This window comes from Vombatus ursinus, unplaced genomic scaffold (genome assembly GCF_900497805.2).
Source record: "Vombatus ursinus unplaced genomic scaffold, bare-nosed wombat genome assembly UNPS02004691.1, whole genome shotgun sequence".
In the NCBI taxonomy this organism is placed as follows: domain Eukaryota; kingdom Metazoa; phylum Chordata; class Mammalia; order Diprotodontia; family Vombatidae; genus Vombatus; species Vombatus ursinus.
Genome location: NW_020944469.1, coordinates 1542584 through 1570234, shown reverse-complemented (window position 1 = coordinate 1570234; position 27651 = coordinate 1542584). Strand labels below are relative to the sequence as shown.

The 27651-nt window shown below is 40.8% G+C and overlaps 2 protein-coding genes across 3 annotated transcripts; one reads left to right on the top strand and one right to left on the bottom strand.

Annotated features, from left to right (window-relative positions):
• Positions 1 to 1319: 1319 nt before the first annotated feature.
• Positions 1320 to 5809, bottom strand: LOC114025877 (cytochrome c oxidase subunit 7B, mitochondrial). Of its 2 annotated transcripts, XM_027839395.1 has the most exons (4): positions 5671 to 5809; positions 3620 to 3712; positions 1828 to 1952; positions 1320 to 1527 (listed from the first exon to the last, which is right to left on the bottom strand). In XM_027839395.1, the coding sequence occupies exons 1-4, from the start codon at positions 5708 to 5710 to the stop codon at positions 1450 to 1452; spliced, it is 336 nt and encodes a 111-aa protein (XP_027695196.1). In that variant the 5' UTR covers positions 5711 to 5809; the 3' UTR covers positions 1320 to 1449. The 2 variants fall into 2 exon arrangements, with proteins under 2 accessions (XP_027695196.1, XP_027695198.1); XM_027839397.1 differs by lacking the exon at positions 3620 to 3712 and having other exon boundaries at positions 5671 to 5808.
• A 2007-nt stretch (positions 5810 to 7816) lies between these two features.
• MAGT1 (magnesium transporter 1) lies at positions 7817 to 27651 on the top strand. Its single transcript, XM_027839388.1, has 10 exons — positions 7817 to 7942; positions 9931 to 10100; positions 11575 to 11692; positions 11874 to 12014; positions 12489 to 12629; positions 13327 to 13416; positions 19534 to 19597; positions 22248 to 22322; positions 24384 to 24474; positions 25260 to 27651. Exons 1-10 carry the CDS (start codon positions 7832 to 7834, stop codon positions 25273 to 25275), a joined length of 1017 nt encoding a protein of 338 aa, XP_027695189.1. The 5' UTR covers positions 7817 to 7831; the 3' UTR covers positions 25276 to 27651.

The window sequence follows — 27651 nt, the reverse complement described above, 5'->3', positions numbered from 1 at the left end:
GACAAATGCCATTGATTGAACTATGAACTGGCCCAGCCATTGTGGAAAGTGGTTTGGAACAATGTGAAAAAAGTTATTAAACTGCACATATCCATTGGCCTGGCAATACCACTACTAAGACTATACCCTCAAAGAGATCAAAGAAAAAGGAAAATGACCCATATGAATACATATTCACAACAACTTTTTTGTGGTGACAAGAGAACTAGAAAGTAAAGGGATACCCATCACTTGAGGAATGGCTGAACTATGCTATATGAATGTTATGGAACATTATTGCACTATACGAAATGATGGAGATGTTTTCAGAACAACATGGGAAGACTTACATGAGCTAATGAAGAATGAAATGAGCAGATCTAGAAAAATAAGTTATACAATAGCATTATGCAATGACCAACCACAGTTTCAATGGACTCACAATGAAACATACTACCCACCTCCTTGACAAAAGAGGTGATGGACTCAGGATACACATATCGAGACGTTTTTGGACATGGTCAATGCATGAATTTGTTTTGCTTGATTTTACATATTTGTTACAAGGGTTTCTTTTCCAATGGGGGGTGGGTGGGACAGAAGGCAATTTTCATTAATTGGCATGAAGGTTACAAATGTTTTCATTTGAGAATGTACATTTACATGAACACAGCTCTAAAATCTACATTCAAACTAGTGAACAGATCATTCCATACACACACCAAAGGATGTTTTCACGTAAGCATTTGAAGAGTTATCTGAAGGAGGGATTAGAAAAATTCTCATTAGCCCCAGAGGGCAGAATTAGGGATGGAAGTCATAAAAGCAAATTTAGCTTTGATATGAAAGGGGCTGTCTTAGGAAAACAGTGGGTTCCCCGCTAACCGGAGGTCTTTAAGCAGAGACTGGATGACTATTTGTCAGGAAATGTCTGGACAAGATGGAGGCCCTTTCTCACTGATTCTGTGAACTCTTGAAGGGGACATCTTTCCCTTTAGGTCTCATGGCACCTTGATTTATTAAACAGAAGATAAAGCATGAAGTGTACCCAAATGGATAATGGCAATTGGGTGGCCATCTTGACAGCAAACTCTTGAGAACTCAGGTAACATGGGATATAGCTTTGTGAACTCACTGCTATTTCTGAATCACATAAGTTAAAAGTACTGCAAAGTTAGCTTCTCTGTGGTATCCAAATTTTCATTTGTTGGATAGGGGAAAAGCTAATGCAGAAATGCAACAGTGCTCCTTAATATTAATACTAATACATTCACAAGACCATTAAGCTAATGGGAGCACAGACTTCTTTTATACGAGAAAGAAACAAAATCTACACGACAAAGATTTCAAATGCATTTTATTACATTAATAATGCCACGTTACAGTTGATAACAGACTACCTTTACTTCGTATGTTAATTTTGGAACAATCCAGAATGATGCCAGCTTTGACGAAAAGGAATTTCTCCTTTTACTGGCTTCTCCAATCTTTTGGGACGACTCTGCCAACAGGGGACAGGTTCCATTCGATTCCAATTTGTGTCGCCGCCTATAAGATTATATATATACATACTCATTCAGTTTCACAGATCTTACACTTCTGTACTGGACACTTTTTCCCTCAAAAATTTCCTTCCCACAACCACATCATAACTAGTCAATAATGCCCCATTCCCAGGAACTCCCCTCTCCCTTTTCACTGGTTAGAACCATAAATAATTAACCCTTGGTTACTCACAGTTTTTGCTAAATGTAAGAGGTAAATACTTCCATCTAATAGCAAGTTAGCTTTCATCCCACATTTCCCTTAGCAGTAATTCTGTACTGAGGGGGATGCAATGGTACTTACATATGCCCAAATGGCAAGACAGAAAGTGGCTCCACTTAGCAATATCGGGGTGCCATACTTATCATGAAAATTAGGCAGCCTATCATGGTGGTTCTGCCTTTCAACAGTTTGCTGAAAGCTGCGAACTAAAAAACAAAACAAAGAAGTATATCAGTTTTCAGGAAACCAGAGCAGACTTGTTATTCATAATAATCATGAAGGACAAGTATATGACTTTATGGTACTATACACCTCATGTTTGCTTAAAGTGAAAACACAAAGTAGGAAGGGAGACAAACAGAATCACAGAATGACCATACTATGTAGAAATTCACCCAGACCCAAAATAGAAGACTCACTTTTTCCTCAAACAAGATTACAGGATCATAGATCTAGAACCTAGAAGGGACTTCAGGTCATTTAGTTCAATATCCTCATTTTAAAGATGAGAAAATGAGGCCCAAATAACTTAAGTGATTTGCCAAATGTCACACAGGTAGTAAGCTCAGAAGAATATGAACCCAGGTCCTGGACTCCAGAGACAGTGCTCATTTCACTATACTCCTAAAATAAATGAATAACAGCATTGCCTCCATATAGTGTAAAATTAGGTTTCAATTATAGGGACATCTAATAGAACAAGAAGGAAAAATTTCAATTTTCTGCCCCTTCATAGGCATGCATAAAATGTTTCTGTTACTGCAATCCACTTTTTAGAACATCTTATGCAGTGTGAACTAAGAATGGTCTCACACACTACACAAGAAATCATGATACAGATTTCATATCTGAAGTGTCATAGTTATTAGGATTTTAACTACTAATTTGTAGTCAAGAATGACTAAACTGTGGAGGGGGGGTGTGGTGATCTGAAAATGTGTGTGTGTACGTACACACACACACACACACACACACACACACACACACACCAACTACTAGTAATTGAATTGACTGATCCTCAACTCCAAGGCATCAAGGTCTCCCCAATTCCAAGGCCAGTCCTTTCTATCCACTATGATGCATCATCTGCAAAATATGTTAATATGCTACAATTAGATATATGCTACCAAATTATGAGGTGCAAGGCCAACAAATTTAAACTCAAATATATCATTAGAACACAATAGATAAAAAGCACACCTTAAAAAAACCCAATAGACATCTCCAAAATTTAAGATAATCATCAAGAACTAACTATTAATTTAAGTTTTGTGTACTAGCAAAGTTGCCCTCACCCCCACCCTACCCTGTGTACAAGGACTATATAGTAAAGAAAAATTCCTATGAACAGAATCTATTTCCTCATATTTGGAGTATTCTATTCACCAATGTTAACAGATGTTTTATTGATCCTTTGTCACATAATCTAAGCAATGCAAAAAGCAGCACTAGGAATCAGAAGACTTGGACTCAAATTCCTGCCTCTGACCTTGGGCAAGTCACTTAACCCCTCTAGGCCTCATGTAAAATGATGGGATTAGAAGAGATGATTTCTAAATGCATGATCCTGTATAAACCTGGTGGGGGGAAAAAAAAAAGGTCTAGTCCTTTCCTACTCCAAAGGAAGAGCCTCAAAATCTTTAAAGTATACTTGCTTGTCATCCCCCCTCCCAACTTCCTCTCCTATTGAACTCCACCCCCCCCATAAGATGTAATGGAGCTGCACTATAACCACATAAAAGCATGCATAAATTTCTTTATGCCCCTTTCCCAAATTATCCCCCCCCCAGTTCCCTATTTCTTGAATTCTGCTAGGTTTTAAAACATGCTCTACAGGTGGCATAAAATTTAAAATTAAATTTACTGTACTAACCTCTTGAGGTTAGTGGCAGCGAGGCACTGGCCTGGGAGTTGTGCTGTGTGAGGTCCTTGGGGACCTCCCCTCTCTGGGCCTCTGTTTCCCCATCTGTAAAATGAGGGGGTTGGACCAAATCAGGTGTCAAACTCTCAGTCAATAAAACTCCCAAGTATGGCCGAATCAGAAACAAATGTAATTGGGAAATGTTTCACAAAATTAATAAAAATTAAATACATCGTAGATAATGTTATTCGGCCTGCAGGGATCCATTTCTAATTGAGTTTGACACCACTGGACTAGATCATCTCCAAGGCCCCTTCAAGTTCTAACAAACATGCTATTATTCTTAAACAAGTAAAGTGGTCTCTTATGAGATCCAGTCAAGATCTCCATATGCTAATGATGAAATAGCACCAGGATGATCACGATATAATTAGTCCAGGTTGTCCACATGACCCCACCAGACCCATCTCCTTCCCTTCCTCCTAGCAAGTAAACAGGAAGAGAATTTTATTTAAAAGATGATTAGACATTAATATTTTATTTCCTTGAACAGCTTAAAAGAATATCCATTTATATATCAAACCTTGGCCATAAGCCACCCTGCAAAACGCATAGTAATTGACTAAAAGGAGAAAGGTGGGGAATCTGTTGGACCTCACCCTTTTAATCTTCGCCCCCCTCAAGCCCCAGTGAACTTTCACCTTATTTGGCCAAGTCCTGAATTCCCCATCTTTCAACTCTAGCTCTTTTATGTGTTTAGTCTTATCAGAATTAGAAAGTAAGTTCCAGGGAAAAAAAAGGAGTGTCTTGCTTTGTTATATCCCCAGCGCTTAGCACAGTGACTGGCATAAGAGCTTAAAAGCTTCATTCACACATTCGTTCATTCATTCACTCATAGATTCATTAAAAGTCTTTCTAGAAAGGATAAAAAAAATTGGCTACAAAAGATACACACAATAAAGATTCTTTCCTGACAGAGATAAAACATCCCTAATTGAGCTACATTATTATTTCTTCAGCACCCTCAAAAGATGTACCATTTCTTTTCAGGCGGGGGTGGGGGGGTGTTTGCGGCATACATCGTGTGACTTCCCCTGCCTAGCGCATTGCAGGGGTAAGAATGCGGTTTCCATTGTGACAAAGGTGGGCTGAGCCAGATCTTTAGTAGCCATCTTAGAAGCAGCTTTTGGGTGGCGCAGACAATCAATAATACAAGTACATTCCCTCGGCCCCACGCCCCGCCCTCTGCAGCACGGTAAAAAAAAATGTTAGAGCAAATAACATTGAAGAGATGCTCAAGGTCACACTGGGGCAAATTAGTAACAGAAATCAAGTCATTTAACATTCTCACGGGCAATCCTGAAAGCAATATGCTTTTTCGCCCACGCTGGCCAGTTGTACCAGGTTAATTTTGACGAGGGCAAGGCTGGGGACCGGGCGGAGGGGTGGGGGGAGAACTATTTTTGGAGAGGCCAGCGTTCCATATACAGAGACATAAATGCCCCCCGGGCAAGCACAATTAATTTCTTGTGCCCCAGGGGAGGAGTGAAGGTGTCCTTGACCGTAGCGATAAAGCCCGGGCAAATACAGAAACCAAGAGGATGACAAGGGTGTGAGCGTCCTTCCCTTCAAAGTCACCCCGACCCTGGCGTTGGCACAAAGCGGTTGGGGTGGGGGGGGGCAAGTGCCCATCCCGGAATTAGTTTTAGGGAAAGGGCGAGCAGCACCCCAGTGGACCCTCCAAGGTCTTTTACCAAGGTCACTGTGCCAGCAGAGCTAGCGAGGTTTTCTCCCCCAGCACGAGCACGAAATGACAGATCCTCCAGGAGGCGGAAACATAGCCGGGTCCCTGGCGACTAGACGCCCAGAAACGCTAGGAACTGAGGAGGACCTCTTCCTCCGCAGGCTCGTTAGACAGCACCGTTCGCAAACCGAGGCGAAAGGTGCTGTCTAAAGAATTAAGAGGCCTCCAGGAGGGAGAACAAAGAGATTCAAGGTTACCTGAAGGTTCGGCTTGCCTTTTCAAGGGATAATCTCTCCAGAAAAAAAGGAAACTTGCTTACCCGAAAAGCGGCTCAAGGCCCTCCTAAACAGAGGGAACATCGCCAAAAGAGCAAGAAGAAACCACAAGGGACTCAGGTTGTCGACAGCGCGCCAAGCGCGTTGCTTCGTCCTTGCTAGAAGTCAAAAGAAACAAAATGGCCGCCTGCGGCGCCCACTAAAGGGGAACCGTAACTCTCGCGATACCTGTAATTTCTCGTCGGAACTGCCGTACATTTTACTGCAGAGGAAGTGAGAAATGACATCTGGGAAATGTAGTTTAGGAAACGAGCAAAAAAACATTAATCGTGAATGTAACCAATGAAATGTCCTTGAACTTCAGATATAATGGGGAGGGAGGCAGAGGCGGGGTGTTGTTAGGGACGATTAAAAATTGTATTCCTAGGCAAGAAACGGGATTTCGACCCTGGGCCAGACCAGGAAATTTGCCAGGAAATTTTCAGTGATGTAATCATATAGCTTTTACCGCAGTGCAGTCAGACTCAAGGTGTCGTCTGTCCTTTCCCTAAATGGGGTGTTCTGGCCTCCGCATAGAGGCGAGGGGTCAAATCCCGCTTCTGACACACCAGGTTGTTTGTTTGTGGTTTTTTTTTTTTCTTCTCATTCTGATGAGAAGCTGTTTTCTTTCTTTCCTTTGTCTTTCTGACCCTATCCTGCTCATTACAATAATACTGTGCATCAGTACTCATTTTTCTTATATGGCTCTGAGGGTAAAGAAACAAAAAATGAACACTAACATTGTATCTAAATTCTTGTAACTTGGGAGGAGGGATCTGAAGAAGATACTGTCATATTTCTCATAAAATCACTAGACACAACTTACTAGGCTACCCTGCAGGTACTACAGAAAGGGAAATCTCTAACCTCCTCCCTCAACCCCAAAGGCACAGTCTTCTTAATTTAGATAGTGAAAATGAACTGGCATGCTCTTCTTACTTTAGGGACAGCTAAATTAACTGATGATTGAACACTAAACATAATCTTGTGGGGGGTGTTGGGGTGAGAACGTAGATCTTGAGCCTCAAATTCATCTTCCAGCAACCATTTTAAAACAGGAAAGGAAAGGGGTGGGGGACGACAAAAAGTTTCTATTATGTAACCTGCACAATTTAAGGCCTGCAAAGTGCTGCCATAGAGGGCCTAGAAATTAATTGACTGGCAAATGAGCAAGATAAATAAAAATAAAAGCTTTCTCTTTTTTTTTCTTCTCTCTATCCACTTCACCCCATTCCACCCTCCCTACAGTCTGTCCCTCTCCAACCCCATGCCACCCCCACCCCCACCTTGCTGTCTGTCCCCACCAAGCCTATTAGGTAGTAAAACACTTGATAGATTTTCGGTTTTATTAAGCTAATGATACCTATTGCAATCTTCCCCAAAATGACAACGATTAATTACTGTCATGCTTTTTTCTTTGTCTCTTTTTGGAATCTTTATTCGAAAAACTCTCGGGACTGAAAAAAAGTCTACATCGTGCTATTATTTAATTGAAGTGGTAAAATTCGGGCAGCTTTTAATTCCTGGAAAGGGGGAGTGGCAAGCCTTATGATTTTTATAAACAGAATATCGTCATTGCAGATCAAAATTATCTCAGGCTGCAGATTGACTTTTCACGCATGTGCAGTTCAACTCAAGAAGTCCTTACTGAGGGCCAGACACCGTGGAGGGTTCTGGGAACGTGAAGCCAAGAAGGAAAGGATACTCTCTCTGTTCTTGATAAATTTACATTCTCCTGAGGGAAAGAAACAAAAATTACATAGGAACCTGAATACAAAAGAGATGCAAAGTGATTTACAGGGGGAGGGGCACATATTACTTGTTTCCAGGCAGTTCCGTAAGCAACCGAGGGGATACATTTATCTACATTTCGGTGTCTCCGGGCAGCATCTCCCGGAGACTGCATCAAAAGGGCCAATCAGAAAACTCCAGATCATTCTGCTCAAGACTGCAGACCACCGGAAAACGACCAATCAGAAATAAAAAACCCTTTTGTCCAGAAGCCGGGGTTGCAGGTTTAAATGAGAAGGGAGAGGGCGGGGCGTCTTTTGTGACCTACACCAATGAACGGACGCGCCCGGGTGGGCCGTTTCCTTCTCCCGCCCCTGCCATCCCCGGCAGAGGAAAGTTTCACTCGGGCTGGCTGGGGCTGGGAGCGGAGCAGCCATGGCTGTCGGTTGGCGAGTTTGGTGCGTGCCGGCGGTGGCGGCGCTGGCGCTGGCGCTGCTCTTCGTGGCTTGCCGCTTCCCCTCTGCCTCTGCCTTCCGTAGAAAGGAGGTGAGCAGCGGCCGTTGGTTGGCTCCCTTGCCCCTGCGGGGGCGGCTCCGCAACCTGCTGTGGTGGGGGGGCAACTGCTCTCTGCCTGGGGGTGTGACGCCGGAAGGGGGCTTGGGAGACCTGAGGGTGCGGCCTCGGGCCCCTCCCCCGGTGCTGTCTGCCGGGACGGGACAGGGCGGTGGGGGGCGCTGTGTGCCCAGGGTTGGAGGGGGGCGGTCCGATTCGGGAGAGCAGAGGGGTCTGCTCCCCCTCCTTCAACTGCCTCCCCCGGCGGAGGCGCGCTCTCTCTGCTAAGCTGAGGGCCTGCTTTTCACGTCCCTATACTTTGGGATAGATGATCTCCTAGGTCTCTAGAATCAATAAGCCTGCCAACATTGGCCATGGGCCTGGGAACTACGGCTCGCCCCAAACTCCTAGTACGGGAGCAGCCCGGCCTGGCCTTGGTTGTCTTTCACTGGGGGCAACGCCACACCCAAGAGAGAGCATAGAGAGAGTGAGCATGGAGTGGTGACCTAGAGAGAGGCCTTCGAGATCCTTTGGTCCAAGGGCCTCATTTCACAGGCCCAGAGAGGGGGCAGGCAGGACTCAACCAGTCGGCCTGTCCACCTGCCTGCCTCATTCATTAAGCAACCCCCCCCCCCCCACTATATCCCCAACATCGTGACGTTTCTCTTCCAAACATTTGTTGCTTGACTCGAAACGTTTGTAACCTCGATGGGCACTAAACCCTCCTAGTTACTGGTTCATTGTCTCCAGTGCTTTGCCTTAACTGAAATACACAAGTGTCTCCTCATTGTACTGTAACTTATATACAGCAAATTCAGGAATTCTGCTACTGCAGACGTTACACACCAATAAGGATACATGTTACTGCAAAAATGTATTTAGGCAGGCCAGCTCTACATAGAAGCAGCCATGAACCTACGGCTGGAAGGGACCACTGAAGCCATCTTATCTATGTGTTTTACTACCCTCATTTTATTGAGGGCCCAGACAGGTTAAAGTAACCTGCCCAAGGTCACATGAAAAGGAAGTAGGTGACTGGATAGAGATATGAACCTGGGACCTCTACCTCCAAATTTAGCACTCTTTCCATCCACCCATGTGTCTCTCTCAGTGACGTAATTATTGGACTGTTTGTGAAAAGTCAGGAATTTGCAGCTCCTTCATATAAAGGGTAACACTTTAATCATTCCATCTCTAGGCTCTGGGCATTTTCTCTGGCTGTCCCCCATGCCTGGAATTCTTTCCTTCCTCTTCTCCACCTATTGGCTTCCTTTAAGTCCAAACTAAAATCTAGTCTTCTTCAAGAATCCTTTTCCAACCCCTCTTAAATCTAATACCTTCTCTTAGTTTCCTGTGTAACATCTGGGAGAACACATTGTTTACTTGTTTTCTTCCCCATTAGATTGTGACCTCCTTGAGGGCAGGAACTGTCTTTTGCCTCTTTTTGTATGCCCAGTGCTTAGCGCTGTGCCTGGCACATAGTAGGCACTTAACAAATGTTTATTGACTGACAAACATACCTTAAGTTTCACAACCAAAGTGAGATTTTCCCCATCTCCATATTTGCAGTGATAGTCCATTAAAAATATTTAAACTTTCATTTGTTATGTGCTTCCTAGCCTTCCATCAGCCAATTCCTCACAGATGAGGAGCAGAGCTTTTGCCCCTTAAAGTCTTCTGTACATCCCCCCTTCCCACCTTTTTACTATCCCCTTTTCTCAGATGAGAATAGAATACCAAAACTCAGAGAGGTGAGTATAATTAGCTTTGAAATATAATTTCTCACTAAACCAAAGTGGCAGTTGAGAAGTGGATTTTTTTTTTATCCTGGTAAGAAAACTAAGAATTAAGTCAATAATATGAATATTTAGCTCATTGTATACCAGAACCCACTTTCCTTTTTACCCCGAGTCATCCTTTTTCAGAATTTAAAGCACCAACAATTTGAGTATTGTGAAAAATTCTTTCATTCTGTTTTGTAGATGGTGTTGTCAGAAAAGGTTAGTCAGCTGATGGACTGGACCAGCAAGAGAGCAGTGATAAGAATGAATGGAGATAAGTTCCGACGTTTTGTCAAGGCATCCCCAAAAAACTACTCTGTGATTGTGATGTTCACAGCTCTCGAACCCCATCGACAGTGTCTGGTGTGCCGGTATGAACTTTCGGCTCTAATCTGATGTCATTTGAGGATGTTTTTGGAAAAATTTTTTGCAAAAATTGAAAGACAAAATGTTGACCATTCCCATTCCCTTACTCAAGCCAATCCGATTATGCTGATATTTCCTGTCTCTATCCCCAACGTCAGGTTGACAGAGAGTGATAGCACTAGATAGGTATATAGATAGTCTTCATTGGACAATGATCAATTAACCAATGAGGGCTTGAGATTTTTCATCATTTACACCAAAAGATAACATTTATTAAACTTTCCCTCTAATTACATTCCTGCTTTACATAGGAGGAGGAGAGGCAATGGAATAGAGCAGAACAAATACTAGATTAGGGGTTGGAACACATAGATTCAAATTTAGACTTTCTTTTTACTGTTTGTTTAACCTTGGACAGGTCATTTGATTTCCCCAAGCCTCAGTTTCATCATATGGAAAATAAGGGGGCTGGATCACTAAATCCCTTGCAACTTTAGATCCTATGATCTTACCAATATCTATACTAGTAATTATAGCTATTATTTATATAGCACTCTTAAGGTTTGCAAAGCATAATACAGATCATGTTTCATTTAATTCATACACTAACCCTGTGAGGTAGGTACTATTAGTATCCCCATTATACAGATGAGGAAACTGAAGCTGAGAGAGGTTGAATAACTTGCCCAAGGCCAGGAAGCTAGTAAGGCAGGGTACAAACTTCCTGTTTTCACTATAGTGTTATAGTTGCCTAATGATTATACTTCCAAAGTTCCAATTTAATCAGTATCACAGTACTGTTTAGCTTGCAGGTGAAATAACTTTTAGCATTGATGTTTGAATTCTCAGAAAAATAAGTACATGAATACTAAAGATGAATATAAGCCCAACTATGTAGCTTGCCTCTTTGAGATGGATTCATTTATTCAGTATAGCATTGAATAGTGTTTCTTCAGTTGCTTTCTGATGCCATCCCTCTGAATTGCAGTTGTGGTTCTCATTTCCTCAGGATAAGGGCAGAGTACCTTACTGAGAGTACAATTTGTATCATTTTTGTGGTTATTGTTGAGTCCTTTCGGTCCTGTCTGGACTCTTCATGACCCCATTTGGGGTTTTCTTGGCAAAGATACTGGAGTGGTTTGCCATTTCATTCTCCAGCTCATTTTACAAATGAGGAAATTGAGGCAAACAGGGTGAAGTGGCTCGCCCAGGGTCACACAGCTAATAAGTGTCTGAGGCCAGATTTGCACTCAGGAAGGTGAGTCTTCCTGACTCCAGGTTTGGTCCTCAATCCACTGCAGCACCACCTAGCTGCCCCCTTTGTGTCATTTAGACATGTTTTCTTCCTCTTCACTATGGTGGGCGCATTCAAAAGCCCTTCTCTGCTCTTGTTTATATGTATTGCATTGTTTGGTTTTTTTAACTGTTGGTAAATTCAGTCATTCTTTTTTATTTGTTTTCACATATGTTTGTATCTAGGCAAGCTGACGAAGAGTTCCATATTTTGGCCAACTCCTGGCGATACTCCAATGCATTTACCAACAAGATATTTTTTGCTATGGTGGATTTCGATGATGGGTCTGATGTATTTCAGATGGTAAGATTTTCTTAAGATACTGAATTGGAGTGGGTAACAACTGGGAGAATGGCATTGTAGTGTCAAAACCTTCAAACTTTTTTTTTCCTTGCAGTTATTAGTGAATTATTTTCCTAGTGTCATTTCCTCCTTTTAGTGATGTTTTTATTTGGGTTTTTTGTTTGGTTTGCTTTCAAATCAGCTCAACATGAATTCGGCTCCAACTTTCATGAACTTCCCTGCCAAAGGAAAGCCAAAACAGAGTGATACATATGAGTTGCAGGTTCGAGGTTTTTCAGCTGAACAGATTGCCCGGTGGATAGCTGATCGAACTGATGTCAATGTAAGTTTGCTCAATTTGGAGAAAAATCTGTTTTCATAAAGTTCACTAGACAGTCAAGATAACAAAGGTATTTAGCATTTCCCCCCTCCTTGTCTTACTCAGAGTCACTAACTTTAACTGTTCCCTCCTCCCCCAAAGATATAAAATGATGGTACAGTTTCCTGAATCAGAGAACTAAGTGAGAGGATTTTGTGTGCTCAGTTTTATTTGTCAGTTGATCAGTGAGGTGACCTTGGGAGGTCCTCAAGTTAAAAAACATGCTGGTATCTAGAGAAAATCACTTTCTTGATTAGATAGCCTAAATTGCAGTGAAGTACATGACATGTCATTTTATTATATAATGTTCCCATGAAGTGAGACTTCATGCTCCCTAGGGGGTTATCATGATAATCTTATTTATGCCTTCATTTCTAATTATTTTGCCATAGTAAATTGTTGAATATATGCTTTAAACATGTTTTTCTTCTGTCTTAGATTCGAATAATTAGGCCTGCAAATTATGCTGGTCCCCTTATGTTAGGATTGCTTTTGGCTGTTATTGGTGGCCTCGTGTATCTTCGAAGGAGTAATCTTGATTTTCTTTTTAACAAAACTGGATGGGCTTTCGCAGCTTTGGTAAGTGATTTATTAAAATCAGAGTTTTTTCTTTGAATAAAATTCAAAATGCTATCTCTTCAGCCAAATTTTTACAGGCTATCCCCAAAGTCTTGGTGCAAGACTTGGAAAACTGTATTTCAGGAGAATTTTTTTGTGAGGAAAAGGATAATACGTTTTTTTCTAGCCTGGACTCAGTACAGTGATTTGTTGCTGTAAAAGTAGAATGTTTGAGCTGATGTTCCATTTTCTACTTGGAAGCAAATTGTTATTCTTATATCTCGGACAAGAGACAATACTCCAAAATTATTTCTGTTTAGAAAAAGCTTTATAACTGGCTAACCTGGAGCCTTTCACAAACAGCTTAATCATGATCACTATTTAGCAAAGTGCTTGGCACATAGTAGGTGCTTAATAAATGTTTATTGATTGATTGATTAAAGTATTGCCTGGTTTTTAGTAAATATAATTTTATCCTGATATACTTATGACTATCAAGATAAAATCAAAGCATTTAGAATGACATTCAATATTTGAGGAATTCTTGTATCAAATAGGATACATGAGGTTATCACACTACTGTATAGTACAAAAAGGATATAGGAGGCTCATCCATCATACATTATCCAAGTATGCTGAATAGATAGGCTTTGCCATTTTACTTCACTATTTTAAGGGTGGTTTTTTTTTTTAAATAATTTTGTATCTTTTTTTTTAGTGCTTTGTACTTGCCATGACGTCTGGACAGATGTGGAACCACATAAGGGGACCACCGTATGCTCATAAGAATCCCCATACAGGACAGGTGGTAAGGAAAGACCAGGATTCCTTTAAAATACAGGCTCAGATTAATACTAATCTGTCTAGTATATGAAGTAGGCCCAGTTTCCTTCTTGGTCCCAAGTTTTCAATCTGTCATGGCTTCATACCTTGAAAATAGAAACCATTCGCAGTGGATAGAGCACCGGCCCTGAAGTCAGGAGGACCTGAGTTCAAATCCGGCCTCAGACCAAACACTTGACACGTACTAGCTGTGTGACCTTGGGCAAGTCACTTAACCCCAATTGCCTTACCAAAGACAAAAAAAACAAAAAACAAAAAAAAAAAGAAAATAGAAACCATTGAGCTCTTACATACAAGTTTGAAATACCGTAAATGGTTCAGAAACATATGGTCCTCAGTTGCTGAAGAATGAAACTTCATTTTCCTGGAGCCTTTTGGAGAATACAGCCCATTTCATCATTTGTTGAGTTACACATGTTTAAAAACTACTATAGACTGTTTCCTTGGAAAGCATTTAAATTAAGTCTCAAATGATTAAATCCAAAGCATAGTAGAGTCTAAATTGCTGGATTATTCCTTTGATTTGTATCTAAATGGCACTACTATATAGTAGTGCCACATGCACAGGTAGGTTGTTGGAGCAATTAATTTCATATGAAAAACTCAGTCAATAATCGAACACCTCAATGGACTCAATATGCAGAATAAGACATACATTTTTGGACATCTCCAATGTGATGATTTGTTTTGCATCAGTATGTCTATTTGTTGCAAAGATTTTTCTTTTTTCGTTTGGAGTTGGTAGAAGAAAAAATAAATGCTTGTTAATTGGAGGGGGAAAGAATTGAGCACCTATTGAAAATGAGTTCTTCAACCCTTATCTAACCATTTTCATTTATTTGCGTGAACTCAGTGTTTGAAATATATGCTTTTCTTTACCCTTCCTACCTGTGTTGAAGAATGAAAAAGCATCCATCAAGCACCTACTGTGTGCCCAACCCTGTGCGAAGAACTGGAGATAGCGGGGTAGCAAGGTGGTTCAGTGGATAGAGCACTGGTCCGGGGGTCAGGAGGACCTGAGTTCAAATCTGGCCTCATATACATAATACTTCGTAGCTGTGTGACTCTGGGCAAGTCACTTAACCCCAATTAAAAAAAATGGAGATAGTGACAGAGAAAGAGGGATAGTCTTTGCTCTCAAGGATCTCACACGCCCATGAGGGGTGACAGTATACAAAAGAAAAGTTCAACTACTGGGAAGATGGAAAATCCTGAAGGTCCTAAGGGTGTGGGGATGATGGCAAGGCCCAGGGTCCTTTAGGTTACATTCTTCAGTCAGATAACAGTGCGAGGAAATCTGTCTCCTCCATAATTCCTAGACTATTGCAATAGTCCCATAATAGGCCTTCCTGCCTTTTGCTCAGTCCTTGAAAATAATGCCACTGCCAGAATTATCTTTGGGTCATGTCATTCATCTGCCTCAAATTCTTCAGTGGTTCCCTATGTTGCCTACTAAAAAAATGGTTAAAAAATAATTGTTTACATATACAAAAAACCTTTGCCTGGCATACAAAGACCACTGATAATTTGGTACCACCTTACCTTTCCATTTCACTTTACCCTGCAGCCAAACTGATCTATTCTCTCTACCTCCCACATCCACCATCTTTTTTTCCCTCCTCCTTACCTTTGCTCATGCTATTTTCTATGTCTGCAAAGTCCTTTTTGCCTTTGTGAATTTCAGTTCTTTCTTTAATACCCAACTCAAATGCTATCCATCCCATGATGCATTTCTCCTGTCTTCCCTCATATAACACTTAATCTTTATATAAAATATTACATGAGAACTGTGTATCTCTTCTTCTTCCTAATATACTAACTTCACTGATGGCAGGGATTGGGTCTTATCTAAACTTTGTATGTATTATGCCCAGCTCTCAACATAGTGCTTTGTTGCCCAGTAGGCTCTTAATACATATTTACAAATAAAATCTGAGGATCTATGTTAGAAGGAACCTCAAGCCATTTAGTGTGACCTCTGACCTGTAACTATAACATTAACCCCAACAAGTGACTAGCACAGAGGTGCTACTTTCTCAAGGGGATTTGTTTTGTGAAGCTTGGATTCAATCGAAGGGCCTCACTTGAGGATCTAGAGGGCCATAGGTGGCCTCAAGGCCACAGGTTCCCCACCCCTGATCTAGCATCTTTTAGATGAAGACCTCCCATGAGAGGGAAACCTACTCACTGCAGAGGCAGCCCACTTTAGTTTTGAATAGCTCGAATTGTTAGGGAGTTATTTCTTTCACAGAGCGTAAAGTGGCCTCTTGGCAACTTTGTTGTCAGGTCCTCCTTCCCTATGTCTGCGCTTCCAATAACCAACGTGAACCATGATGTCTATCTCTTCCCTGCCCTCCTTAGAAGTGATCTCTAGGGCAGCTAGGTGGCACAGTGGACAGAACTCCAATCTTGGAGTCAGGAGGACCTGAGTTCAAATCTGGCCTCAGACACTTGACACGTACTAGCTATGTGACCCTGGGCAAGTCACTTAACCCTGATTGCCTCACCAAAAAGCGCAAAAAAAAAAAAAAAAAAAAAAGAAGTGATTTCTAAGCTAAACGTCCTCTGTTCTTCTAGCTGTTCTTCCTGTTTGAATCATTGACTTGACCAGAGCTTTGCTTACCAAGCTTTGGGGCAATTAATTTTTAAACCCCATTGTGTTAGAATTGTGAATTAGAATTGTATTTTGAGAATTTATCCATACCCTTTGAGATGATTTGGAGAAAACATGGATGTGATAAAACCAAGATTTAGACTTACTAGATGGGGCAGTTAGGTGGCGCAGTGGATAGAGCACCAGCCCTGGAGTCAGGAGGACCTGAGTTCAAACAGGCCTTAGACACTTGACACTTACTAGCTGTGTGACTCTGGGCAAGTCACTTAACCCCATTGCCTAGCCAAAGGAAAAAAAAAATAGACTTAGAAGATGCCATGATAACTGTCACATGACAGTTCTATAGCTTGGTGACTCTTTGATCCTTTGGCCCCTTCAGTATTTCTGCCACCCTCTAGCTCTTACTTCATGCAGAATGTTATCCTCTGCCTCCCCCATAAAGAATTCCATTGCCTCATTACCCACTCAATCTTTCATAAGCAAAGAGGCAGAATAGGCCAACCATATTTGAAAAATATATAGGTTGCCTGCCATCCAACTTGCCACCTATAGCTCTCATCTCTTATTTGTAACCCATGGTCCATATCTTTCCCCATAATTCCCTTAATTCTTTAGGTACCTGGACTCTCCATTAGGAGAAATGTTGTTTTGACTTGTTGTATTCCCTGTTGTGGTGGGAAACAGCGTGGGCAGTAAGTATTTGGCAGTTTTCTGGCTTTTTAAAAAGCAGTGGGCCAAGTCACTTCCCAGATTTTTTTGTATCCATAGCTAAAGCAGCAACATGCAAAGAAACAAAAAGAAAACGTATTTTTCTCCCAGTGCTTGGAATGTGTTCTGCATATTTTCATGGTGAATAATATTTACTTAAAAAAACTTAAATTTTCCTAAAAATTTGAAACCATGGAAAATTCTTGTTTAGTTAATATGATTTTTTTCCAATTCTGTGAAATAATTGTAAGATATAGCAAAAAACCACCAGGCATAATTAGGATGCAGTAGTCTCTAACTATTGGTGGGTTCTACCTTTTACAATTAAGGCTTTCTTATTTGTGACCCTAAAGTTATAGAATTTTTCCCATCTTCTTAATGAAATATATTTGGTCACTAAACTTCCTAATGGTAGAAAGTGGTTCTTAATGGCCCCATTGGATTTTTCTAGCACTTTTCTTGTTGCTATAAAGTTATTCCAGACTTCCCTATTTGGAATAATGGCACTACCATTCTTCCTGTCTTACAGGTTCACAGCCTCAGTGATCCCTGGCTTGTCACCCAGCCTCACCCCACATGTCCTATCAATTACCAAATCTTGTTGTTTCTACCCCATGATATCTCTAGCATCTGGCCTCTATGGCCACCTCTATGCTACTTCAGGCCCTTATTACCTCTCTGTCTCCTAAACTACTGCATTAGCCTGGAGAGGCCTTCTTCCACCCAGCTGCCAAAGTAATTGGCCCAACACACAGGGCTGACCGTGTTCTTTCCTATTTATCCATTGCCTCTAGGATCAAATCCAGTCTTCTGGCATTTAATGTTCCTCCCAACCTTGCTCCAACCTCCCTTTCCAACCTTATTATACAATACTCTCCTTCACATACTCCATAGTCCAGCCAAGCTGGCCTTGCTATAGTCCTCACTCATGACATTTTATCTCCAGTGCCTTTTTGCAGGCTGTCCCCCCTCCACCCATGCCTAGATTGCTCTCCCTACTAACCCAAGCCTCTCAGAATTCCGCCTTTCCCTCAAAGCTCAGCTAGGACACCTCCTCCTCCATGAAGCCCTTCCTGATTGCCTCTAGTTGCTAGTCATCCTGGTTCTCCCCCATGACCTTGGATTTAGTTTCTGTATGCTTATATACACGTGTACATGTGGTCTCCCACTTGAGATGTATAGTATTTGAAGCGAAGCACTATTTCATTTTTGGTTTTTTGTCTTACTTGGTGCCTGGCCCGTAAGTGACTGTTTAATAAATGCTGGTTAGTTGATTATGGGTTAATTTTTGGCCCTGAGCCAATCCAAAACATGCATTCCCCCCTTGCATGTTTGTTTTTGTCGTGTAGTCTACCTACATAACCTTTTGTTGAGCTACTGGGTGGCACTACAGTGGATAGAGACTGGCCTTGGAATCAGAAAGACTCATGTTTATGAGTTCAGATCTGGCCTCAAGCCATGGATAAGCCGTGAGACCCTGGGCAAGTCACTTAACCCAATTTGCCTCAGTTCCTCAAGATCTGTAAATTGAGCCAGGAAAAGAAAATGGCAAACCACTCCAGTATCTCTGCCAAGAAAACTCCAAATGAGGTCCCAAAGAGTGGGGCAGGACTGAAAAACAACAACCTTTTGTTCCTATGGGCCCCTACCTCTCTGTGGAAAAGAAGGGAATATATTTCGTTATGTGTCTTTTGCAACCCAAAGAGGTCATTCTATCTAATTGGGTAGACTGACTTTTTTTTTGTCATATTCATTTACACTATCATAGTCTTTATATATGCTGTTTTCCTGGTTCTTCTTTCTTTATTCTGCATCATTTCATATAATTCTTCCCCATAATTCTCCGAATTCTTCAAATTCAGTCCTCATGGTGCAGTAATATCCATTGTATTCCTGTATCACATGTCCCTAGTATCACTTTTAACCATCTCAATCCTCTTGTGCATCTAGTGAAGTCACTAAGCCTTCTCTTATAACCAAAAGCAGAATCTATACATTCAGAGGATCATAGATTTGGAGCTGGAAGGGATTGTAGATGTCATTCTTTACATATGAGGAAACTGAGACCCAAAAAGGTTAAGTGACTTGCCCAGGGTAACATAGCAAGTGTCTGAGGTAAGGTTCAAACTCAACTCTTCCTGATTGCAAGTTCAGCCCTCTATCTGACATACCAGACTGCTTTTCAGTAATAGGAAAGGCTATTTCTCTAATACTTGTAAACTTTCCAAGTGTTTTCCTCACAATGAACAACTCTGTCTTGAGGGAATCCGATTATTAGCCCCATTTTAGAATTATCAGGAAAGTAAGGCTCAAAACAAGGCATGACTTACCGACGGTCATATAAGTAAAACTGGGATATCAACTCAGATGTCCAGGTTATATTACTTTTCTATTTATGAAGGTTTGAAGTCCCCTTTATGTGGCATATAGTGCCCGAAAAGCAGTCTTTGCTTTAAATATCTGTGTTTTTGTTCAATAGGGCCTTTAAGTAAAAGTCTATATTTAGTTCTGATTTGTTTCCTTAAAAAAAAAAACTCCTAATTTTTCTTAAAAAAAAAATCAAACACTTTTCCCTGTTTGTTTCCATAATTATATAGATATTGAATAACACATAATCAAATATATTGAATGATAATATATAATTGAACATAATTCCAAATTGAATATCTGTTTCCATAATTGAATTAATATATTGAATGGTATATGAATTTTTATTTTTAAAAAATACTTTTTGTGTGTTTTGTTTTTGTTTTTTTCCAGAATTACATTCATGGAAGCAGCCAGGCCCAGTTTGTAGCTGAAACACACATCGTCCTTCTGTTTAGTATCCTCCTCAAAATAATTCACTGGCAATGACTTAGTTTTCATGTACCTGTCCCCTCATCAGCATTTCTTGCATTCTCTTTGCTATAGTCTCTTTACAGGGTGATGATGGCCTTTGGTTAATGCTCTTTGCAGCAAAAACTTGCTTCATGCTTTTCCTTTAACCAGACAGAGCTCTCTGACTTATATTAATTTGACTTTTTGAACAGTATGTATGTCGTTGTCCCTTTGGGGGTGGCTTTTTTTTTTTTTTTAACCCAGCTCCAGGAAAAGACTGATCACCTTAGTTATAGGTTCCAGACGGTGACTGAATTTGGAGTCTCTCCTCCATTTCCTGTTTAAACCTTTCTTTCAGGGGAATGTGTGTCTCTGCATTCATTGTGCTTAAGATGCAGAACCTCACCCTTCTGGCCACCATCTGGAGCTGTCTGCTGTTTTATCTCTCAGCAGTAAATAGCTCAGATGCATTGCTTGACAGAGTAGGGTATTTTTAGTTTGGCTAGATGATATTTCAGGGAGTGGACATGAAGAGGGCAGGGGAAATTCCCCTGGTACTAGGCCAGGAGCACCTGAGCAGGTTTCATTGAGCTATGTAATATATACCTTCTCCCCACTCCTAACTTGGAAAAATAGAGGCTTTTAAGCCAAAAGTAGTTTTCTACTATAGGGCACCCCGCACCATGGATGTTTCGTGGCCCATTATTGCCAAGTATCCAGCAGACGCATCTTGTGATCCTAAAGTTTTTCTTATTTTCTATAGATTTGCACCCCACTGTGCCACCACTGGCCACTACTGATGCCTTACCGTGTCATGGAGGTGATTAGATACAGTACATGCCCTGGGAGGGGAAGCTCGGGCATGTCTGCCAAAGTAGAAAGGCTTTTAATACCCAGCAACACACTGTTTGTCTAAGGCCAGCCTACTAAGCTTAGAGAAGCTTATCATCAGGCATTAACCAGCAAGTGATTTTTTTCCTACCACCACAGCGACTTAAGAGGACCCATCTCCCAAAGTGTAGAGGGACTATAATAGAAGGAGCAACAGGCTGGATAAAATGGCAGAATATATCAAGATTTTTAAAATTGATAGTCTTGTATTTGTTTTGTTAAATATTTCCTAATTATATGTGAAAAAAATTTTAACATTCATTTTTTAAAAATTGAGTTCCAAAGGGGCTGCTAGGTGGATAGAGCACCAGCCCTGAAGTCAGGAGGACCCGAGTTCAAATCTGGTCTCAGACACATAACACTTATTAGCTGTGTGACCCTGGGCAAGTCACTTAACCCCAATTGCCTAAAAATTAAAAAAAAAAAATTTGAGTTCCAAATTCTCTCCCTCCCTCCCCTTACCCATCCCTTGAGAAGATAAGCAATATGATATTAATTATACATGTAAAGTCTCACAAAATGTATTTCCATATTAGCCATGTTGCAAAAGAAAACACACACAAAAATCCCTCAAGAAAAAGAGAGTTAAAAAAAAAAGTAATTGATAGTCTTTTAACCAAAAAACAAATCTGTTCCCCCAAGAATTAAGCAAAACCATACCAATGAGGGATGACAGCATTCAGAAAACTGCTTTTGCTTTCCTACCTTTTCCTACCCAAGTAATTAGTACCAAGGTCTGTAAATATGTGGCTTTTGGCCTTCCCCCCCAATCTATTTGGACTTGATTGATATTTAGATGATCTTTTATTGTTATTTTAAAATTCCTGTCAATGGTGGATTTCTCTTTTGTGCCAGTGGGAGGCCTAGTCTTGGTTCGAATAATAATTGGGATCCTCTGATGGGTCATTTTACTTCTGATCGTGGACAGAGCCTGAGAAAAATGGAGAGTAGGGAAAAGTCTTCTTTTAATCAGCAAGCTCTGTGCTCTCCAGCTGGTTGAGGCACACTTATTGTCTGTATGTACTTTGGGGGAAGGAATATGCAAGATAATAAGTAATAGGGTGAGTTGTTTAAAAGCCAAAGTAAAGAGGTAGGAAAGAATAGTTTTGTTTTTTGCAAATCATTCTTAGGTACTGCAATGTTTCATTTAAAATGTAGACTCTTGGGGCAGCTAGGTGGCGCAGTGGATAGAGCACTGGCCCTGGAGTCAGGAGGACCTGAGTTCAAATTCGACCTCAGACACATGATACTCACTAATTGTTTGACCCTGGGCAAGTCACTTAACCCCAATTGCCTCGCCAAAAAACAAACAAACAAAATAAAATGTCGGCTCTTCTATATCAGATTGCACACTGTCTTGGGGAGGAGGTGGGAGGGAGGGAGGAAGAGGGAGAAAAATTTAAAACTCAAAAGCTTATGGAAGTGATTGTTGAAACCTAAAAGTAAATTTAAAAACAGAAAAGAAAAGAAAAGAAAAAAAAACAATCCCTCCCCTCAAGGAGGTCACTATCTAACGGGAGGAAGTGGGAAGCTGGGAGGACAAGAGCAACACCAAAAAAATGTAGGCTCTTGTTTCCCTATTGGATGTCTTCCAAACTTAATTTTCTTTAAATTATGCTTGAGTACTAATTTTTGCATTAGATAGGCAGAATCCTCCTCTCATTTACCACACTCTGTTTTCCGGGAAGATACCAAGCTGATATTATGTGCGCAGCTGACCAGGCATGGATGTCTTTGAATTTCTCCTTAAACCATGTTTAAAGATGGTGCTGTTACTCTGGGGATAGTGCTGTTGTGTGAAGCCATCACATCTCACATGGATATCGGAAAGAGAAAGCGTAAGTCTCAGAAAGCATTTGTAAAAGTCGAATTCAGAATATTGACTTGAAATTGAAGAGCTGTATATGCCTTGCATCCAAGCAGGTGATTAATAAATGCTGGGGATGGATTGAGTTATAAACCAGAAATGTTCCAAGCAACGTTTTGTTCTTTCTGTTTAAAGACTGGACTTTCCCTTTGTTTAAGAGATCTTTTGGCAATCCAGAAGTTTTTCTTCAGTCACAGTTTGAATGGCACCAACACTTACTTTTCTATCTGAATCAATACAAGTAATTCTCATCTTATAAGTGAGTTGTGTTCTTATGGCAATCAGTACTAATAAATGGTGGTTAGGTTCCTAGGCCTGTCCACAAAATACTATCTAACTCATAATGTACCTGAAGTATGATGTGATATTAATAATATCCCAGGAACCCATCTCCCTACCCTTGAAATGGGAGCAAGGACCACCCACTGGCCAGAAAATGGGAACCAGACTCTGAGATCACAGGAAGGTAGGGTGTGGACATGAGGAAAGGGTTCAGGATTTGTGGGGTGAGAAGATGGAGGTAGGAAGTAGGGGTTGGGAAAGCAGGGATTGTCAGGGGGAAAGGAGCTGTAAGGGCTCGGCCTCCTGCCTCTAGGAGCCTTCTTTCCTTAGCTAGGTTTCCCAGCCCTGGCTTGCCTTCATATCATAACCTTTCTGTCCCTCCTCCCCCCAAGACTGAAGAGATTGGCTTGTCTGCTCCCCTTTCTAGTAGTGCTCTCTTTTTTTTTTTTTTAAATGCAGGTACTAGTAAAGGCTCTCTCTGTTAAAATGCCATGTTTGTGACTATGTGTTTGACCCACATCTCTTTCCAATCTCTTAGAGTAGTGGTTCTCAAAGTGTGATCAGGGCACCCCTGGGCATCCATGAGACCTTTTCAGGAGTCAGTGACGTCAAAACTATTTTCATAGTAGGAAGATGTTTTAATTTCTAATACAGTCATTATTGATAGATATGATACACATAACAAAAGCTCTTGGGGGATAATTTTTTAATTTTAATTTTGAATAATTTTTAAGAGTGTAAAGAGGTCCTGAGACCAAAAAGTTTGAGAACCATTATCCCAGATAATACAGGTTATGCCTCTTATAAGTGAGCCTCAAGTAAGATGTTCTAGGCCAGTTCTAGACCCCCATAGGTCTTTCTGGACCTTGCTTTTTGGGTGACTGGCAATTTTGGTTCCTCGCAGCTAGTGGTATATTTAATGAAAATCAATTGAAGAATATTGGTGTTTTAGGAAGAGGGGCGGGGTGCTGGTTCATGGTTAAGGTTGGTAAAAATTCTGCAGTTTTTTTGTTTTTTTTTTTCCCTAGATGCCATTCAGCCTGTTTTCTTCCTCCTTTTCAGTTTTGGGACTAGCTCATTGTGCATATAGATAGTTAATAGTCAGTAAATATTTATTAAGCATCCACTAGGTGCCAGGTACTGTGCTAAGCAGTGGGAACACAAATACAAAAAAAAAAAAAAAGGACAGACCTTGTCCAATGTACCCTGTCCAATCTGCAGTGTAAGACAGAACACCAAGGTGGGGGAGGGGGAGAACAGGAGGGTACCAGATGCAGGGACATGATGGAGAAGGTGGTCAGAGAAGCCTCAGAGCACTGCAGCCCAGTGAGAAATGAGATGTCTGAGCTGAGTTCTCTCCTTAAATGGAGGTTTGGAGTGCATGGTCCCACCCTCCCATCAGAGAGGAAGAGGATAGTGATAGAATGAGCTTGTCCAGGGTCCCACAACTCATGAGCATCTGAGGCAGCTTTTGAAACCAGTTCTTCCACACTCCAAGTCCAGCAAGCACTCGTCTTATCCACTAGGACGTGCTCCCTCTCTTTATACCCATTCTTTAAAAAATCATGTTAGAAAACCATAAAGCCTTGTTAGATGAAAGTGGGGGCTGTTCATTTTTCTAGAGCCAGATAATCAGGATGATCACTTGTGCCAAATTCTTCCTTTGGCAGTAGAGATGAGGGCTCTCTAATCAGCCTTGCTCTGCCCCTCCACTGCACTTAGTTAGGATGCCCTTTTCTCCTTTTGACAGTGATGTGTGCTGTGGGCATTGTGCTGGTCGTAGTGTTTTTCAGTTGGATGCTGTCTGTCTTCAAGTCCAAATACCATGGCTATCCCTACAGGTAAGAAAGACTCTTTCTTTGTTAACTGTAGTCTGCTGACAACTATGGTGCGATGGTGCGTTACCATCTTGTTATTTGTTTCACTCTTACTTTGTCTTAAAGTTGTTCCAACTTCTCTTAAATTGTCTGCATGCAAATGGACTGAATTATGATTATTTCCACACACCCCCCAATTTATTCCAGCATATGCTCCTTTAAGGATTTCTAAATTAAATTAGTATAGTGTCAAGAAAAGCTTGGACCATGGTGTTCATAGCTCACCCACCTTGATTTGACTAGTGGTCCAAGGCAGAGCAGACAGAGCCCCTGTTTCTCAAAGCTTAGCCACACAGCCCATTACAAAGCATGTGCCACCCCTGAAAATCTCTGCTACTTCCCTGCCTTGCTTTGAGACCCTCCATTTTCCCACCCCAGGCTCTAGTGTCCCAAATACCATTTTCCTTCTTGAAGAAAGGATTATTGTTCTCTCTTCTCCATCTGCATACTTAGGAAAAGAGTTAAATAAGCCCTCCAGGACTTTTCCTCTTCCCCCTTTTTCCTGGAACCACCCCATTTTCTCTCTTATTGACATGTAAAGAAAAGGAATCCTCAGATTAATTAGAAAATCTCTACCTCTGGTGAGGTGAAGGCTTGGGGTAAGGTTGTTGATTAGCTCTAAGCCCCACCTGTTCTTCCTCTTCTATACTCTTGTCTGTATGGGGGGGGGGGGCAGGAGTGCATTAATGCCTGAATACATTCCTATATTGCAATCTGTAATGACTAATGGATCTATGTATATATTTCAGTTTCCTGATGAATTAAAAAGAAGTAAATCAACGCTGGAACATTAAAGCTTGGAAATTGTATATATTGTATTGGAACAGTGCAAAATGTGTATGGTTCATATTACCTTTCTTGAAAAGGATTGAGATTGTGTTAAAAAATTGAACCAAAGAGTGATGTGTAGTGCCTTAATGTTAACAAGCAGTTTGCTTTAAAAGTCCATGCAGTGTTAGGACAAATTTTCCTTCTGTTGTTAACCTCCCCATCCCTGTGAGCTTTACAAAACAGTTAACCTCATGGAATTCACAGTTTTTTAGACAGAGTAAGTTTTGGGAATAAAAGAAAATCTTCTAGTAGCACTACTTCAGTCTAATTTGAGGAATTCCTTTTTGTTAATTTTTAGTCACCTGATAAAATATTTTTCTACTCCAGTATGAAGAGATATCTTGATCAATCTTTATCTATCCAGTAATTTCAGATAACTATAATAAACATCCACTCCCCATTCCCCCTTTCTTCCCCCATGGAATTGATGCTTTGCACATCTGTCTTTTAGGTTAAGAAACCAGATGTGCTGTGTTGCCTCCTAAAAACAGAACACACTCCCCATGTGTACAGACCAAGGCTCCCTAATGGATATTTTGCTTAGGTCTTTTCTCCTGAAGCACATTGCTATGGAGCTTTGGATAGGAAAAAGTCACATAAAAAAGTCATCTCTGTGGGTGCTAATAAGCAGTCTTATACTTAGAGCTTTCGGGTGAATTCCCTTTCCCGATTTTTCTTTAATTCAAGAAAGCTCAATTAAAACATGTCAGCTTCGTAATAAATTAATCCAACTTCCTAATTAAAAAAAATCATCCTAATTTGAAGCTACTTTGGGGGTCACCGTAGTAGCTCACAGAGTGAACCTAAACACTTTCTGATTAGGACAAATTTCCTTGAGACTTTGTCTACTTCAGGACAAAGTGTTTGGAAGATGATTAAATAAAGTGACAATTATGAGGATTTCTGGGAAACTACATGATCGGGAATTTGTATGTGACAGGTAATACGTGAATGAATATGTTTAATTATACGATGAATTTTTTTCACTTCAGTTACGCTTACTAATCGATGCTAAGCATGATACCTAGTGACTATCAATTATCCAATGGTTGGGGTGAACAGGTAGTCAGGCCCTACTGTGCTAAGTTGTTTAATGTATGCTAACTAATTGGGTAAAAACTATTTTTTTCTGTTAAAAAAAAATCTCTTGCCCATGGGCCATCCATTGGGCATCTAGTTTGTCTTGGTTGCTGCCTCTGTGTGTAAATGAAGTGCCCTTGAAAAGCCCTTCTCTTCCTTCCCCAAGTAGAGTATAAACTCCTAGAGGGCCAGGACTTTTTATCGTTCATAGTCCCAGCACCTAGCATATAGTTGGCGTTTAATGGATGCTTGTTGAACTGAATTGAAATTCTTTTTTCCTCCCAACCTCTTTAAGTAGAAGAGCAAGATAAAAATTCAGTATGTTTTCATCCTTGGCTTTCTTTGATGAATGAAAATAATAGATCAAAGTTTGCAAATGAATGGTTGTAACTCAAGTGATTCTGCTCCCTGTTTAATTCTCCACAGTGGTTACTAACTTTCTGTGAGAATTTAATTCTGCTCTTTATCGTTAGGTCAAAATACATATTCTCTTCAGCAATTGGTGAGAAAAGCAAATACAGTGATGCTGGGAGAGAGGGATGTGGACAAGTGTGCTAGACTGAAAGTGAAGGCCTGCTTTTGTTTGCTGTGACTGTCAACTGCCAGCTGTTGTTCACCTTCCCCAGAGTATAAAGCATAAAGTTCTGTGGCCTTATGCCAGTGAGGCCATAGGTGATCACTGTTTGGAAAGAGCCTCCAGGCCTCAGAAGAGAAGTGGCTTTTAAAAGCCATTGCTTAAGGGGAATGGTTGACCTTGGTAGTCTTCAGTGGAGGTGCATCTTTTATTTGTTAGTCCATCGGGACCTCGCTTTTGTGCATTCTCTTGTGTTTCTATCCGCTGTTGTAGCTCTTGTAGCTCGTGTTGGATCCACTGAATTGATGCCGTGATTCCTAATAGTGAAACTTGTATGAAGCTGTCTGGTCACAGAAAAGTATTAGAATATTACTTGTACAGAGAGGTTCCATGCCCTGGAGGTTGAACTAGTGTGTAGAGAAAAGAGATATTGCTATATTCAAAACTGAGCATTTCTTTTACTTGGATTTTGAAATTGACTTCCATCTATAGTGCCTTAACTAGATTGATTTAACTCAGCTTTCCATGATCAGTTTAGACATTACTTATATTACTTTTAATACTTTAAAAAGTAATACATTATAGTTACACAGATAATCAGATGACTGGGTTGTTACTTCTGTATAACATTTCAATAAACTGTTTTACAATCTTAA

Excerpts from the sequence above, each read along its gene's own strand:
- LOC114025877 (XM_027839395.1), bottom strand. The coding sequence starts at position 5,710 with ATGTTCCCTCTGTTTAGGAGGGCCTTGAGCCGCTTTTCGG. Across the intron at positions 1,953-3,619 it reads GCTGCCACTAACCTCAAGAG|TTCGCAGCTTTCAGCAAACT; the intron begins GTTAGTACAGTA and ends TTTGTTTTTTAG. Across the intron at positions 1,528-1,827 it reads GTCTTGCCATTTGGGCATAT|GCGGCGACACAAATTGGAAT; the intron begins GTAAGTACCATT and ends ATAATCTTATAG.
- MAGT1 (XM_027839388.1), top strand. The coding sequence starts at position 7,832 with ATGGCTGTCGGTTGGCGAGTTTGGTGCGTGCCGGCGGTGGCGGCGCTG. Across the intron at positions 13,417-19,533 it reads ATCCCCATACAGGACAGGTG|AATTACATTCATGGAAGCAG; the intron begins GTAAGGAAAGAC and ends GTTTTTTTCCAG. Across the intron at positions 19,598-22,247 it reads ACACATCGTCCTTCTGTTTA|ATGGTGCTGTTACTCTGGGG; the intron begins GTATCCTCCTCA and ends CCATGTTTAAAG.